The sequence below is a fragment of the Olea europaea genome, unplaced genomic scaffold (assembly GCF_002742605.1).
Source record: "Olea europaea var. sylvestris unplaced genomic scaffold, O_europaea_v1 scaffold1783, whole genome shotgun sequence".
NCBI classification, from domain to species: domain Eukaryota; kingdom Viridiplantae; phylum Streptophyta; class Magnoliopsida; order Lamiales; family Oleaceae; genus Olea; species Olea europaea.
The window spans coordinates 74,202-92,720 of NW_019235564.1; the positions used below are offsets into that span (position 1 = coordinate 74,202).

At 35.1% G+C, this 18,519-nt stretch overlaps 1 protein-coding gene across 1 annotated transcript; it reads left to right on the plus strand.

Moving 5' to 3' along the window:
- The first annotated feature begins 6,535 nt into the window (after window positions 1-6,535).
- LOC111378190 (nuclear transcription factor Y subunit C-1-like) lies at window positions 6,536-9,123 on the plus strand. Its single transcript, XM_023001360.1, has 2 exons — window positions 6,536-7,304; window positions 8,883-9,123. The coding sequence occupies exons 1-2, from the start codon at window positions 6,619-6,621 to the stop codon at window positions 8,884-8,886; spliced, it is 690 nt and encodes a 229-aa protein (XP_022857128.1). The 5' UTR covers window positions 6,536-6,618; the 3' UTR covers window positions 8,887-9,123.
- Window positions 9,124-18,519: the final 9,396 nt, after the last annotated feature.

Here is an 18,519-nt window from a genome sequence, read left to right on the forward strand (position 1 = left end):
TGTGCGATAATTTTGGTGGAATAACAGCCAGTTAGCCATTACCAAACATCAAAAATTCAATGGGTGAGCTACTTTTCTTTGAATGAGCTGACAGAACCCAATACTGATACTACCTTCCTCTTCAGATGACCGGACGGCACAGACATCTAGGCCTTTGCACTGGTAGGTACAGCATAGATAGAACATTATCAACAATCTATTTCCTTATACATGTCAATATGTTTCATTGGTGCACCCATAAATCCCAACATCCTCGAAATTTCCTGATGAAAGAATGCCACATGCTTAGATTCGTCTATACCTCGAACGGTAGAGAAAAATTGTTGTTTTAAGTAGAAAAAAAGTTCATACAAGAAAAGTATGAATGAAGTTTAGTAGTATTCAAAGAAGAAACTAGTATATAAGTAAATAATTAAAGTAAAACTTATTTATGTTCGGAAACAAGAATAAATTTGGAATTGTTACTAGAGTCCTTTCTAGCTGCTCGTTCCATCCATCTCTTCATTTACAGAAATTCCTAGTTAAGTCAAAATATTGCAACCACATCATACTATGTTCATTTTAGTCTATTCCAACCTTACTAATAATCAAGATTAAATTCTTCTGTTTCAAAACCAGTAAATCTTATGAAAATTCCATGGAACATAAAAATAAAACATCCAAAACGAAGACAAATTTGTCTGCTAGAGAAAATTAGTATGTTTGCGACAAAATAGAAGTTTGTACGTTAACCATGAAAACCAAGTTCAGAATATTATTCTTTTAGTAGGAGAAAAATACACTATCAGAAACCCGACCAAAATCTACTTTGCACCGTCCAACTCAGCACCAATGCCCCACTGGTTTAGCTTCTCAAGTATTTCAGCCTTAGCCCTTCCCATCAGCAGGGTACGAAGTTCAGATTTAGAAAATTCCTTTCTGCTTGTGGACTTGTCATTAGTCGAATTAACTCTTTCAGCTCCCAAATTGCCCTTCGGATTTCCAGAGGAAATTGTTCGGGTCGCCCTGCTCCCTCCTGTCATTTGGTCTGTCTTTGGTACTTTTTGACTTCTGCCCATACTTGCGCCTCTTTTTGATTGCCTTCTCCGAAACTGAGGGAAAATCAGTTTTATCTGGCATAATGCTATTCCTTTGCAAAGCCTTCTCACTCTGGGCCATAGCTACTGTCTTCATGCCATCCTTTAAGCTTTCACCTGCAGACGGGATCAGTGGTTCAGTAGGAGTGGCTCTGGAAGGCGTAAATGTAGCACTTCCGGAGCCCCCTGATCCAGCAAACATACCTTGTTGCTGTTGCTGGAGGACCGACCAAGGACCAGGTGTACGGCGTATCTTTCCAGATGAAGGGGCAGGCTTTTCTGACGCCAAAAAGGGCAGCAAACAGTTGGGACAGAAAAGATTTTGGTTCAGATACATCTTGAGGTACTCATATTGCATCCCGCAACCATTGCATGATGACCAAAAAGTTTCTGGTCTTGATGGAGGAGGACTAGGGAGCGGCTGAGAACTAGTAGCCTCATCTTTGTTACCTTGCATTTTTCAAAATGATTGTATTCGCCTTTGTAAACCCAGTACACCCGTAGAAGTATGTTCAGTTTTATGAATGTAAACTAGAAACAATGATAAAGCAACAACCATAATGGGGATGCACTAATCTTTCAAATTTAGCATAACCTAGAAATGTTTGAACGTAAAGGAATTATGTTACTCTTCTCATATATTTCAATATAACAGAAGTGAGAAGAAACTTTGACGACAATATCAGAGGAACAACTTAACATGTCAAAAGTCAATTTTTTTAAAAGAAACTCTAGTAGGCTGAAAATAGTTAATTTGACATAAAATTAAATTCTTCAAAAGATGAGTCTATGTGACCCTTCTGGTCCAAATGGAAGGAAGAAAACAAAAGATCTAACTAACTAGATACTACCATACGTATGAAAAAATTGTATAAATTAAGAAGTCAGTGAAGCTAACAATAATTATCAGTACATAATTGCATACACGTATGCATGCATATGCAAGTAGTTACCTATAGTTGTTCGATCAGCTATTTTCATAACGGATACGCATCTATATGAGTGTAACAAAAAATAATGGAAGCATTAAAGGCAATGACATAATCCGACAAAATACTACTTTTTAGGAAATCTTAACTAGTAAGATCCATGGAATAGAAGAGTCTTTCTAGACTGATTTCTTAATAATCTGAAAAGCCAAAAAAATGTGGGGGAGGGGAGCCAACCACGGAAACGGTATCTTTTGACACAATTTTTATTTTTTTGAGATCTATAAATCTTGACCTAATTCATGATAGCTTGTTTTGTTAATAAATTTCAATTGGATTTTAATTAATGTTTCCATCTTAAAGATGTTATCCAAGAAACATGAAAGGAAACAACAAGAAACTTAAAACTAAATTACTGAACATTAAACCCCATGCCAAACCAGCATCAAAACATCACGCAAACCTATATCCACTTGCAAAGGTCTTTCTACCCTAACACAATAGTAAACAAAAACAATATCCTTTAAATAATTCAAACAATATTAGCAACCTTCACAAGAGCTCATGGTATATTCAGTCAGACGTTGAAGTTTTAATGAAATTAAGACTCCAATCTTCAGTCATAGTGGAAGCCAAAGAAACTCATATTCATTCCAAGCTATTGAAATGAGAAGAAAAAAACACGTCAAATAATTCACTCATGCCCAGCAATTCGTACCTCGTATTTCAAGGGAGCATAAAAGATGACAATCCTCAATGATGCAAATGATCTCTAAAATATATATGAGGCTGTGAATTTCCTACACTTATGTGCTTATTTCTGAGGGGGATTGACAGGGCTACCAATTTATAGAGATTATGTGCAATTTGGATGGATTCATCAAATTACTTCTCAGATTTCATCAGATTTTTGAATAGTACTATCTTTGTAATATGGTCATGATCACCAAAATCAGAGTTTATTACATACGAATATTTACTATATCTATGCGTTGTGGGTCCCATGACACGTCTAAGCTCTCATCACAAAGGCTGGGATTGTTGGAAGTGGTCGTTTTTTATCTCAAAAACTGTCTGAGATGTGCAAACTTCTTAAGAAGAGGATCTGAATTTGCCAAAAGCCTGTGTTTCGCGCGTGTTCGTCGCTAACAATTAAAAGGGATCAGACAATTGTGTAAGGGACAAACCTCTTGAGACAAAGTCCCAAAAATGGGTGTTCTTTATTGGCGATGACTTTACAATCGGAAATTAAAAACAGAATGCCTCCAAGGGACGCAAGCACACGAGTTACTGAAAGAAGTGTTTAAATCTAAGTTAAGGAATTTAAAATTACATGTTCTCTGTTCGAGAGTTTTTGATTCGGTCCCCTGCTCTATGTCTTTCCTTCCTTTTATACTCCCTGGATGATCTCTTTGTGATCAACCGCCTAAAATCTGTTGGGTCGTTTTATAACTGCCCACTTTCCTTGTAATGGCCAAGTTGTCATGGAACTGTCTTTTTTAACTGCTGCCATTACTCTTCGTCGTTCAACCGTTTTCGATTGAATTCCTTGAATCGTGGAACGTGATATGACTGCTTTAATAACTGCTTTGATAACTGCACTTCTTGATAACTACAAAACTTTATTTTTGTTAAGACTTTGGGCGACTTGAAGGTTTGGGCGAGAATAGAGTAACAGTCAGCACATAATTTTATAAGTCACAATCATATAAAGCAGTATGTCGAGTCACATAACGTATTACAATCGTTAGGTCACATTCACACAACCTAATAGATCGCATTCACTCAACGTATAGACAATCTTCATACGAAATGATAATTTTCCCTAAAACACGTATCTTAAGTCACATTCTTCAATGATACGTGCATACTTGAAACTATAGGTTGTTACACTTTTGTGATTGAAAGTCATAGATATACAACATATATGTCACGATCACACAACTTATTATGTCAAAATTATAATTTTCGCACAAAATGATTGAAAAATATTTTAGTCGATGCCTGTGACCGAAATGTTTAATCCATCCTTTACTAATAGATGTAAAAATGACGCCAAAAACCGTGACCAATTATCCTGTAGAAATTGTGGATAAGATTATTCTAAAGAAATCACGTTGAAAATTTGTGGCTAACTTTTCATATATTCTGAATAATCGTGCCATGAAAGATTGAGATTCTATTTTCCATTTCAATGTGAGAACTTTGGAGAAGAAGACAACTGAATGCCCTTTTTAGGAAGTAAATAAAATGAGAGAATAATTACTAGTTATCCTTTATTAATCTTTAAATTAAGTCACATTGTTCTATTATTTAAATTCATATATTTATAATTTTCATCAATAAAATTAGTATTTATTTTACATGGTTCATACGAGCCAATTGAATTAGACACTTAAGTTTTCTAATCTTTAAAGAATTAAAAAGGATGAATTCTTAATTTAAGGGCCGAGGTTGAACAAATCTTGATGAATTCAATAAGCATTCAGCTTGAATATCTTAATTAATTTAATAATCGAGTCTGAAATTTACAAGTCACTTATAGAACGCTATACAACGATTTTTAAAAAATGGCGTTTAAATAAGAAGTACATGTAATTTTTAAACGTATATACGTAATTTGAGCAAATTGAAGTATGTAACTTTTACAACGATTATAACTTATACGCTATTTTAATATATTTATTATTTTTGAAATTGTAACTTTCTCTTTACAATAAATTTAACTCTAAATATAAAGTTAAAACACTGACATATTACTCTACATACAAATTTAAGTCATTAAATTATTAAAAAGTACATAGTCATATCAGTTCATAAATTCTAAATAAATTTGAAAGAAAATTGAAATATTGCATGAGACAACTAATTGCAGCAGATATTAATAATTCCAATCAACAAAAAGCCCATGCCATCTAAAATTCATTCAAATGACATTGAAACTTTTGTTAGCTAATTTCATAAATATGGACAATAACCAGAATATGTAAACATAGGGAAATATGCATGGAGCCTAGGTGGATCATTTGAAAAGTCTATCGCATGATTTCACTTCTCCATATGTGACGTTTATTTCGACATGTTTATTGGTGTGGGGACTTGGCTATCGCCCCACATTTTGATATTTCTTTCTCTTCTTCTCCAGCATTCTCATTATTGGTTCATTGGTGTACCTCGTCGGTGGGATCTTATACGATCTACATCAATGGATGCATCAACAATAATTTTTAGTGGTAGGAGAATTATTTGAGACCGGCTTTCTCTTCATCATATGGAGGCTGAGTTACGAGTTATATTTGATGGGATTTTACTTCCTCGATGACTTGGATTATTTGACATATGGGTGGAAGCTGACTTACTTGTGGCCGTTCACTGTATCGATGGACTACCATGGGTGATTCAAAACATTTATCGTGAGGAGAATTATGTTTTTGATTCACTTGCATCAAGGGTTGGGTCCAGCGCCATATGGATTGCTTGACCTACCACGATGACTTCATGCTCTTATACTGTTATACAGAGTAATAAATATGGGCTTTCTAGTATTAGATGACATTAATTTGTTTCTCATTTGTTTAGTATAGGAAGTAATACTTTCCCATTTATTTCATTTTTACATGCTGCATTGTTTTCCTTTTGGAAGGTTAGGTTTATGTTCAATTTCCTTCATTCTTGCGAGTTTAATTTTATATATGATAGGGAAATCCTAATCCCATCAACTTTTCTTGATGGAGTCTAAAAATTCATTGAGATGATGTTGAAAATTGGCAAAAAAAACACAAAAGATGTAAACGGTACCTCTAGCAATGCCTTTCAGATTCAGAACTCAGAATTCCTTACTTTAATGAAAAACTATAAATTTTTTGACAGAAAAATTTACAGAATCTATCTAATCTATACTTGGCATGCATTTTTTTCCCCCAAAACCAAACCTTTTTTAACAACAAAATCGAAACCAAATTATTTCTAATAGATTTGGCGCGATTCATAATCAAATCATTGACGGGTCCATTAAATACAAACTAACAATTTTATTATCACTATTTCTGTTCGATCTGACGGATGTGCAATTTTTGTATAGAGCCCTCACTAAACCAATTCAAATTAGTCACCAAACTTTACAGAGTGAGATTTTCCTCCTTTACTCAAATTAATTGACCTAAGGTTAAGGAAGTTCATCTATATTTTTATCCCACTCATGTTTTAGCTTTCAAAACGTCGGTTACGTTCTCTAATCCATATTGAAATTTGCATTTAAGTACCAAAATGATGACTATTGCATCATTTTATTAAATCCCTGTTTGGTACCATTATAATTTAATTTAAGTCAAAATTAATATTCAATTTTAACTACATATTTCAAGGGTTCCACAAATCCCTGTTCTGTTAAAAAATGGACGCCAAACTAGTTTGGCGGTATAATTGTAACAAAATTTATAGTTTAGTGACTTGAATGAAATTATCTAAAATTGCATGACTAATGTGATATTTTGAATAAACTTCTGAAGTTATCTGTAAAATTAACTCCCTACCATATACTCCGCCTGTCTCCTCTCAAAAGTAGAGCAATTTCTCGGTTCATTCTCAGCCTTTCCCCCAGTTCCCTCCACAAAATGGAAAACAACCCGCACCAAACGGCGGCGCCGGCGTCGGCGTCACAACAGGCGGTCTACCCATCGCAGCCACCTTACCCGCAACTGCTACAGCAGCAGCAGCAGCAACTCCAGATGTTCTGGACCTATCAGCGTCGAGAGATCGAGCAGGCGAACGATTTCAGGAACCATCAGCTGCCTTTGGCCCGCATTAAGAAGATAATGAAAGCGGACGAGGATGTTCGCATGATCTCTGCAGAGGCCCCGATCCTCTTTGCCAAGGCTTGCGAGATGTTTATCCTCGAGCTCACTATCCGATCCTGGCTCCACGCGGAGGAGAACAAGCGGAGAACCCTCCAGAAGAACGACATTGCTGCAGCTATCACACGTACGGATATATTCGATTTTCTGGTGGATATCGTCCCCAGGGACGAGATCAAGGAAGAGGCCGCGTCATTGGGGGCGATTTTGGGCCCTCCAGTGGTGGCGAGCGGAGCGACAGGGGTGCCCTACTATTACCCGCCCATGGGACAGCCCATGATGGGGCAGCCTGCAATGCCCGGGATGGATCCGGGTATGTATCTGCAGGCCCCGTCTCCTCCGACCTCCCAGGCGTGGCAGTCTGTCTGGCAAACCGCACCAGATGATGGATCCTACGCCAGTTGTGGTGGTACAAGCAGTAATCAAGCAAACCTGGATGGTCAAGAGTAAGATTTTCTTTTTGCAGTTTCTTTCTTTTTCCATTATAAAAAATGAAACTTTACACAGATCTTAATGACTTGGGTTTCGCGGAATTCTAATGAAAATGTGTTTCTTTCAAATTGTTTTGTCGAAGTTGATATTCTAAGGGATACACTCGGTGTTGTTCATCATGTTTCAAAACATCCGAACATGTACCGTGGTCTTTAATAAGAAGTTATTCTAGGATGTATTCCATCGACCTTTTCCAGACTTATGCCTGGAGATAATGTGCTTCTTTTTTCGATAGTCTTTGATTGAGTTCCTGAATGATATGAATCATAGTTGGCTAGCTACATGAAAGTGTGTTGTTTTGCAGAACATATCCATTGATTGCAGTGGATGAGTTTTCTTAGCCTTGCACCTTGAATACTGGTCCTAGTATGTGAAGTATACGGGCAATTGACGAAGTAAGAAGAAATAGAATGTACCTGACATTCTGACTAAATTATACTTGTCTCAGGATATCGATATCTCTGAGAATGTCTTAATCATTTTCATGTGGAATCGTATAAACTGAAAACACATGATACTTATGGCAGAGAAAGCAAGAAAATATCTATCTAAATGGAAAAAGACAGATGCAGATGTATACATGCAGAGATGGGAGAGAGGATAATTCTAAAACGTATAGAAAATGTTTCTTTCGTGACTCGTGTGTTTAGAGAGAAGTTAAAGGTGAATCTTGTCAGTTTCTGCGAGCAGGGGCAAAGAAATTTGTTATTATGCGCACGATTCATACTACATCGATCTTACCTAACCTTAGGGTGGAAAGTTAATGTGTTGGTTCTGGTCTACCATATTTGATAACTGTTTAGGTTGTTGAAAATATTGACTTTCCATTAATTGTTACTATTTTCTTCACTTGATCGCTTTCATTAGCCTCGTGGTTTTTCTCAACCCTAAGGGGTAGCTTAGTGGTTAGGCGATGGGTTTGTTCCTCAATGGTCACGAGTTCGAGTACCCTCAAGGCCACTGAGGCGAGGACCTGATTGTAAACTTCAAGGTCTCGTGGGATTAGTCGAGGTGCGCGTAAGCTGGCCCGGACACCCACGGTCATAAAAAAAAAATAAGGTTTTTCCCAGCTCTTTTTGTTTAAGATGAGATATTTCATATCCTATGATATGCTTATTAGATTAGTCTTGCACATGTCCCAGGAATGGTGTTTTTAGTGTACAACTTCATTCAGCTTCAGACAATCATTATCTCTTGCATATATATTGAAGATTCTTCTATAGAATTTAGTCATTGTCTAATGTTGTATGGTTTGCGTAGGCAACATTCGAATGCAAATTTATTATTACCAATTCTATGTTTATCCTTTTTTATTTTGTGTGCGTGTGCATACACACACACATATTTTATTTTTTTCAGTTTAATTTTATTTATTATTATTATTATTATTATTATTATTATTATTATTTTAACTGTTAAGCAAACTGTTTTTGAGGTGCATATAATTTATGGAGTTTGTATTAGTCCGAATTGACCTTATTGATAAGTTAAAAATGTAGATGCTGACATTGCTTTACTCTCGTTTCTTGCAGTTGAACAGCTCATATGCTGACTGATCACCGAGCAGCGACAACAAGAGGTCACCGATTTGCTGATGTTGAATGGACTTTTGCTTTTTCAAATGTTAATGTACTTTATTGCAAATATTCATGAATATTTGCATTAATGAATATTTGCATTAATGTGCCGACTTTTTTGCTGGTAGATATTTGTATAAAACTTGATTTTGTTACTATGGTTTATCTTATAAAATTCGAAGTTCTTGTTTCAGTATTTTCTTCGTGTGTGTTATGAGATGCACATAAATCTTATGAGATTTTCAATTAACCATGAATTATTGATGTCTTTAAATCTGTTTATATTCTTTAGTCGTAGTGAAATAAACCACTTGTGGCAGCAGTGATTCAACACAGCAATGATAAGAAGATGAAGAAAAGTTACATCCACGCTCTCTTTATTGAATATGTGCGATAATTTTGGTGGAATAACAGCCAGTTAGCCATTACCAAACATCAAAAATTCAATGGGTGAGCTACTTTTCTTTGAATGAGCTGACAGAACCCAATACTGATACTACCTTCCTCTTCAGATGACCGGACGGCACAGACATCTAGGCCTTTGCACTGGTAGGTACAGCATAGATAGAACATTATCAACAATCTATTTCCTTATACATGTCAATATGTTTCATTGGTGCACCCATAAATCCCAACATCCTCGAAATTTCCTGATGAAAGAATGCCACATGCTTAGATTCGTCTATACCTCGAACGGTAGAGAAAAATTGTTGTTTTAAGTAGAAAAAAAGTTCATACAAGAAAAGTATGAATGAAGTTTAGTAGTATTCAAAGAAGAAACTAGTATATAAGTAAATAATTAAAGTAAAACTTATTTATGTTCGGAAACAAGAATAAATTTGGAATTGTTACTAGAGTCCTTTCTAGCTGCTCGTTCCATCCATCTCTTCATTTACAGAAATTCCTAGTTAAGTCAAAATATTGCAACCACATCATACTATGTTCATTTTAGTCTATTCCAACCTTACTAATAATCAAGATTAAATTCTTCTGTTTCAAAACCAGTAAATCTTATGAAAATTCCATGGAACATAAAAATAAAACATCCAAAACGAAGACAAATTTGTCTGCTAGAGAAAATTAGTATGTTTGCGACAAAATAGAAGTTTGTACGTTAACCATGAAAACCAAGTTCAGAATATTATTCTTTTAGTAGGAGAAAAATACACTATCAGAAACCCGACCAAAATCTACTTTGCACCGTCCAACTCAGCACCAATGCCCCACTGGTTTAGCTTCTCAAGTATTTCAGCCTTAGCCCTTCCCATCAGCAGGGTACGAAGTTCAGATTTAGAAAATTCCTTTCTGCTTGTGGACTTGTCATTAGTCGAATTAACTCTTTCAGCTCCCAAATTGCCCTTCGGATTTCCAGAGGAAATTGTTCGGGTCGCCCTGCTCCCTCCTGTCATTTGGTCTGTCTTTGGTACTTTTTGACTTCTGCCCATACTTGCGCCTCTTTTTGATTGCCTTCTCCGAAACTGAGGGAAAATCAGTTTTATCTGGCATAATGCTATTCCTTTGCAAAGCCTTCTCACTCTGGGCCATAGCTACTGTCTTCATGCCATCCTTTAAGCTTTCACCTGCAGACGGGATCAGTGGTTCAGTAGGAGTGGCTCTGGAAGGCGTAAATGTAGCACTTCCGGAGCCCCCTGATCCAGCAAACATACCTTGTTGCTGTTGCTGGAGGACCGACCAAGGACCAGGTGTACGGCGTATCTTTCCAGATGAAGGGGCAGGCTTTTCTGACGCCAAAAAGGGCAGCAAACAGTTGGGACAGAAAAGATTTTGGTTCAGATACATCTTGAGGTACTCATATTGCATCCCGCAACCATTGCATGATGACCAAAAAGTTTCTGGTCTTGATGGAGGAGGACTAGGGAGCGGCTGAGAACTAGTAGCCTCATCTTTGTTACCTTGCATTTTTCAAAATGATTGTATTCGCCTTTGTAAACCCAGTACACCCGTAGAAGTATGTTCAGTTTTATGAATGTAAACTAGAAACAATGATAAAGCAACAACCATAATGGGGATGCACTAATCTTTCAAATTTAGCATAACCTAGAAATGTTTGAACGTAAAGGAATTATGTTACTCTTCTCATATATTTCAATATAACAGAAGTGAGAAGAAACTTTGACGACAATATCAGAGGAACAACTTAACATGTCAAAAGTCAATTTTTTTAAAAGAAACTCTAGTAGGCTGAAAATAGTTAATTTGACATAAAATTAAATTCTTCAAAAGATGAGTCTATGTGACCCTTCTGGTCCAAATGGAAGGAAGAAAACAAAAGATCTAACTAACTAGATACTACCATACGTATGAAAAAATTGTATAAATTAAGAAGTCAGTGAAGCTAACAATAATTATCAGTACATAATTGCATACACGTATGCATGCATATGCAAGTAGTTACCTATAGTTGTTCGATCAGCTATTTTCATAACGGATACGCATCTATATGAGTGTAACAAAAAATAATGGAAGCATTAAAGGCAATGACATAATCCGACAAAATACTACTTTTTAGGAAATCTTAACTAGTAAGATCCATGGAATAGAAGAGTCTTTCTAGACTGATTTCTTAATAATCTGAAAAGCCAAAAAAATGTGGGGGGAGGGGAGCCGACCACGGAAACGGCATCTTTTGACACAATTTTTATTTTTTTGAGATCTATAAATCTTGACCTAATTCATGATAGCTTGTTTTGTTAATAAATTTCAATTGGATTTTAATTAATGTTTCCATCTTAAAGATGTTATCCAAGAAACATGAAAGGAAACAACAAGAAACTTAAAACTAAATTACTGAACATTAAACCCCATGCCAACCCAGCATCAAAACATCACGCAAACCTATATCCACTTGCAAAGGTCTTTCTACCCTAACACAATAGTAAACAAAAACAATATCCTTTAAATAATTCAAACAATATTAGCAACCTTCACAAGAGCTCATGGTATATTCAGTCAGACGTTGAAGTTTTAATGAAATTAAGACTCCAATCTTCAGTCATAGTGGAAGCCAAAGAAACTCATATTCATTCCAAGCTATTGAAATGAGAAGAAAAAAACACGTCAAATAATTCACTCATGCCCAGCAATTCGTACCTCGTATTTCAAGGGAGCATAAAAGATGACAATCCTCAATGATGCAAATGATCTCTAAAATATATATGAGGCTGTGAATTTCCTACGCTTATGTGCTTATTTCTGAGGGGGATTGACAGGGCTACCAATTTATAGAGATTATGTGCAATTTGGATGGATTCATCGAATTACTTCTCAGATTTCATCAGATTTTTGAATAGTACTATCTTTGTAATATGGTCATGATCACCAAAATCAGAGTTTATAACATACGAATATTTACTATATCTATGCGTTGTGGGTCCCATGACACGTCTAAGCTCTCATCACAAAGGCTGGGATTGTTGGAAGTGGTCGTTTTTTATCTCAAAAACTGTCTGAGATGTGCAAACTTCTTAAGAAGAGGAACTGAATTAGCCAAAAGCCTGAATCAAGATTAGAAAAAATATATACTACCATCCATTATAAAAATACAAATACAGAAATCAATGACGCCTACAATACACATTAGTAATTACATACGTACGTTCATGCGTAGGTAAGTAGTAGCACATGCTAATGGAATCATGTAAATGTATGCTCATATAATCACTAAAAACGACGACAATAGCTTTGCAAACATTAGAAGGGAAACAGAAAGCGACAAACTAGATTACCGAACTTATCTGAGCATCACAATTACATTCGGAAACAACCACACTTGTAAGACCAGCTATATTTATTAGAATAATGCTTGTGGTACATCGGGGTGTCCAACGGGGTGTCCACGGCGCCTCGGTATTGGCCGAGGTGCCTGTGGGCCCCGGTGTGGCAGGCGCCTCGGCCAATGCCGGGGTGCCGGGTGTCCTTTTTGGACACCCCGTTAAATACCACAATGTACCTATAGCATGATTGAATCCGACAAAATGTGATACTAATTTTTTGAAAAATGCCATTGTTTGACAGGATATCTAATTTTTGAGTTTTATAAATTACGACTTAATCCATTGCCTATTTTTATGACTAATATTGACCAGGATTCATTAAATAGAAACATCTTAATGACATCGTGCTCTATATGGATTTCTTTTCACTTCATTAAATCCATAATTTAAAGATTGTTTTGCCATTATGTGTTTTCCTTCCAAAAATCCGAGATATCAAATTATGTACTCTTTTCTCAACTCAAATCACAATTTTGTCAAATTTATTCTTATTTTAAGTAAAATAACCCAAAATTTAGTGATTTTTTAATGCAGCCATTTATCATAAAAAAAATCCTGTTTTAGTAATATCAAACTTATTTAGCGATTTTTTATGCAACTATGTATCATAAAAAAATCATTTTATAGTAATATCAAGCTTATTTATTATCTTTTCTTATTTTCTCATTTTTCAAGTCACAACATTCTACCATCAACACAGATTATATGAATTCTGTATGGATTCATCAAAATTATCTTTACTGATTACATCGAATATTGTTAAATGTATCAGTCTTTGTCATCAAAATCTGAGTCTCTAGCACACATTTTCCTTTTTTTTTCATTTGTCAAGGTGTGTATTTGAAGTTATGTATGGTGGGGGCCCCATGACGTGCTTCTGAGCTGTCATCAGAAGGTAGGGTTTGTGATTTGCATCAGCCTTTATAAAATTGTTAAGATCATTATAATCTGAATTTTATATTTAATACATGGCTTCTGCGTTTATCAAAGCTAACCATGGTTAATGAGAGTTAGACCCACAAGACATGCATTTGAGCTGTCATCACCAAATGCAGCTCTTGTTATTCATGCCAAAGAAATTATCTGGTGTGTGGCATCATAGCACCAGATGACATCAGTTTTCAACCTCTGATCGTATGGCATTTTGTTTCCATACATCAGATGTCGAAGGATTTTTTGTACTTTTAGTTTTGAGGAATTTTAGTAGGATCTTGATATCAGATAAAGCTAATTAACAGCATGCTAATATTACGCTATGACTTTATACTTAAAGAACCAAATTGTAGCTACAAAAAGGATCATGAGAGGCATAAAGCAACTCGATCCTTCGAAATAATAATATTTCTAGCAGGAGTCACTCCAGCAATATGTTTATTAATTTATCAAGATTAACAAAGCTTTAGAGTTCAAGCCAACCTATTACAACCTCCTTTACCAGAACTTACGACCAGCTACTGAAGGATCAAGAATTTTGGTTAGAACTACATAATCAGTCAAAAATTTTATCAATGAAATTTGTACAAATTAGAATCTCAATTCGTTTGGAGGCTGATACATTTCTCTTTGATAAAATGACCATCGACCTTCACACATGAATTGTGTGGTTATATCTAAAAAATGTTACGACATAACAACCTCATCTGTTAGGATTTCCACACAAAATTCATTTGAATATGTGAGAAAGAAATCAGATGTTACTTGCTGGAACAAGCTTTATTAATAATTTTGGTTTCAAAAACTATCCATATATGTTGTAATAAACAAAAATATATCTACTTTTTTTCTCCGTGCTACAGTTTTGTGCTATGCAATGCTCCATTCAGAATATGTTATCAAAGTATTCTACAACCACTGTTACTTCATTCCGCTCTCTCATCAGTCTCAAATTCCAAAATGTGGGATACTAAATAAATAACAATACTAGACTGGTATGCTAATATCTGAATGTGAGTATCCAGCTTCTTCTTCGACATTAGGGCATATCCTTGCTCAAAAAGTATAATTTAGTAAGACCATCATGTTCACTTGCAGAAAAAACTAGGGAAGCTTCCAAAATTTCCCCTTGGATTTCCAGAAAAGTTCAACGGGCAGCCATATTATGTGCTGTCAACATGCATGTTTGATTTGTTCATCAACATACATGTTTTTCATTGGCTTCTCAGAAGCTGAGGGAGCATCAGTTGAGTCGTGGGAAATATTATTCTTCTGTAGTGCCTCACTCCCCTCCATATATAGCCACGCCCTCACTTGACTCTCAAAAACTGATTAAACTTGCTTTGCAGTTTGAGCGGCTCTAGTATCTGAAGCTGTCCCACTTCCAAGACCCCTGGATGTGTGTTGCATATTCTTGGCTGCAAGTGTAGGATATTGTAACAAATAATATAGTGGACATACGGTCCGGATGATCGTTCCCATGAAAACTATTATTTAATTCATAATTTATTATTTCTAACTCCTAATTGACGAAAAATAAAATTTTGTGACTAATGACCTAAATTATCTAATTATGTTAATGTTACCTAAATGCACAAAGTAATAACATTAGGGTTATTCAACGCATGAATGTGGATGTTAGGACTTACAATTTCATTTAATGATCATCTTTAATTCTCTTAACAAGATTCATAACTATTGTAGTAGTCGGACAAATTCTTCTTAGTTAATCAATTTATGTCTCTCGAGTTCAAATTGATCATAGACAGCTACGTCATTCATCATATCAATGTCTATGTGAATCCGAATAAACTTTAATTTGATGCATTTAATTTCTAAAAACCCATGTAATGATCACAATGACAATAAAAGGTGTCTCTACACTTATATCCAAATTACCAAAATTTATTATGTAGTCTAAATCTATAACTTATCTTATGGTTAATTATAAATTTAGAAATGATTGAATTAGTGGTCAATTAATTCAAAGCATTAAACTTCACAATAAATCAACACCTAAAAGCTCTAACTACTAGAATCTTGCAAATTTAGTTAAACAGTCACACATAGATTACAATTCGAGGCCATAAAAATGTTGGAACCAAATCTGAACCTAAATTCAAATTGTCAATTTCGATTTGGGTATAGTTGTACCCATAACATACTTTTGAAACCGTGAGCTGACAACCACTATTCTAAAAGGCGCGCATTGACGGCACCTAGGCGTTGCCAATGCGCAGTGGAAACGCCAAGCCAAGTGCTTGGCTTGGCTAGATGCGGTTATGTGCACCTAGGTGCACAGTTATCTCTCTCTATTTTTTTTTTAAATTTTATTTTTTAACAATTCTTCTAAGTTAAAACTTAAACGTTGATTTCTTCACTTCATCGGTTCTAAATTCAAAATAGTCGCTTGAAGCCCTGAATATCCCAAAAATCTCTATTTATTTACTATTTAATATTTACATTTGGAACTTACCTTTCTGTTGAAAACTTAGGAAAAATGTATAAATTTCCTATAAATTTGTTTTAGATGTTTGGAAGGTATTATTTTTAATTATTAAACGATTTTTTCATTGATTAAAAATTAAACAATATTAAAATAAGAAAACACTTTTTTACGCCTATGTCTCGCCTAGCCCGTAGCTTGGCTTCCAAGCATCGCCAAGCATACGCCTTTTAAAATTCCATCGCACATCGCGCATTGGCGATACCTTTTTATCCTTTTTTCTATTGAAGATATTTTTCAGTTTAACGTTTTCCTTGTTAAGCAAACTGTTTTTGAGGCGCAACAATTTATGGAGAGCATATTACTTCTAATTGACATAATTGATAAGTTAAAAATATAGGCGTTGTGATGTCGGGTAGGATAGCGATTATCCTATAGGCTAGTTGCAGTAGATGACTTGCAAGAAAGAAGAAGAAATAAATGCCAAAAACAGAGAAAATTCTTTGAAAACTTCACTCAATATTATTAATAATCAAGAATGACGAAAATTAATCCACAAGCCGAGTTAAATAACTGCAAAAATATGAAATTATTGAAAAATTACCAAAAATAGAAAAATCCTAATGATCACACCAAAATAAAATATGAAATAAAAGAAGTAAGTTGCAAAAAATTTGGCTCAATCCGGATTCTCTAACGTCTAGAAAAAGGGAAACGAAATATTATCATGAATAGTAAAAAATAACTAAAAATTGAATTTTGAAAAGGAAAACAGCGGATTTTGGGCTCAAAATTGATGCCCACCGAGCATAGTTGGTGATCATGATGTGTGCGCCGAAGAGAGCTTTCCGGATTGGGGGTCATAATAGCGATTCTGATAACCGTAGCCAAAATTATGGCCAAATTACCAAAGACATGTCAAAATTACCCTAATTAAGAAAAGATCGCATTTATTTTCCATCTCTGCGCCTAACCGACATCTCATAGTATCTCAGTGCCATCAACGAACTATCTGACAGATCAGCGTCACTCGACTCGGATCCTCCTGCATCACATTAACTATGGTTTACTCATGTTTCTTGTAGTTGAAACAACTCATATGCTGACCGATCACTGAGTGGGGCCAACAAGAGGTCGCTAGTTGATGATGTTGCATGGAATTTTGCTTTTTCAAACACTAGTACACTTTATTGCAAATATCCATGGATAATTGCATTAATGTGCTAAAGTGTGTGTGTGTGTGTGTTTTTTTTTTTTAAGATATATGTACAAAACTTGATTATGTTGTTAATCTGATTTATTGTATGATATAACTTGTGAGGTGCTTTATTCGTATTTTATGAGATGCACATAAATCTTATGAGATTTTCGATTAACCATGTATTATGCATTTAGAAAATTGATGACTTTAATTCCTTTAATATTCTTTAGTCGTAGTGAAATAAACCACTTGTGGCAGCAGTGAATTCAACTCAGCAGTTATAAGAAGATGAAAAGAAGTTATATCCGCACTCTCTTTGTTGAATATGTGATAGATAATTTTCTTAGTTCTGGTGGAATAACAGTAAATATACAGCATGCCTGGAAATTTCCTGATGAAAGAATGCCACATGCTTAGATCCATCTATACCTGAAACTGTAGAGAGGAATTGTTGTTTAAGTAGAAATAAGTTTATACAAGAAAAGTATGAATGAAGTTTAGTCGTACTGAATGAGGAACTACTAGATAAGTAAATAATTAAAGTAAAACTTATTGAGTTATTTAAGTTTGGAAACAAGAATAAATTTGGAATTGTTGCCATAGTCCTTTCTAGCCGCTTGTTCCGTCCATCTCCTCATTTACCGAAATTCCTAGTGAACTCAAATTAGTGCAACCACATCATACTTTATTCATTTTAGTCTATCCCAACTGTACTAATAACCATGATGAAATTCTTCCGTTTCAAAACCAGTAAATCTTATGAAAATCCAACTGGTCCACGGAACATAAAAATACAACATCCAAAATGAAGACAACTTTGTCTGCCAGCAAAAATTAGCCCCCGTTTGATGGCCATTATTTGGCAAAAACAAAGTTTTGAATAGTGAAGTTTTGAAAATGTGTAAAAAAAAAAAAAAGTAAGAAAAAGTTTTGAATTTATGGGCAGAGTATTTTATTGTGTGAATGTGTGGTAGAAATTGAGTATGTAGAACAAAAAGCTTTGGAATAATGGTTATCAAATAGGGGCTTAGTATGTTTTGCAACAGAATAGAATTTTGTGCATCTACCCTGAAAACCAAATTCAGAATATTATTCTTTTAGTTGGAGAAAATTACACTATCACAAGCTCAATCAAAATCTACTTCGCACCATCCAACTCAGCACCAATGCTCCACTGGTTTAGCTCCTCAAGTATTTCTGCCTTAGTCATTGCCATCA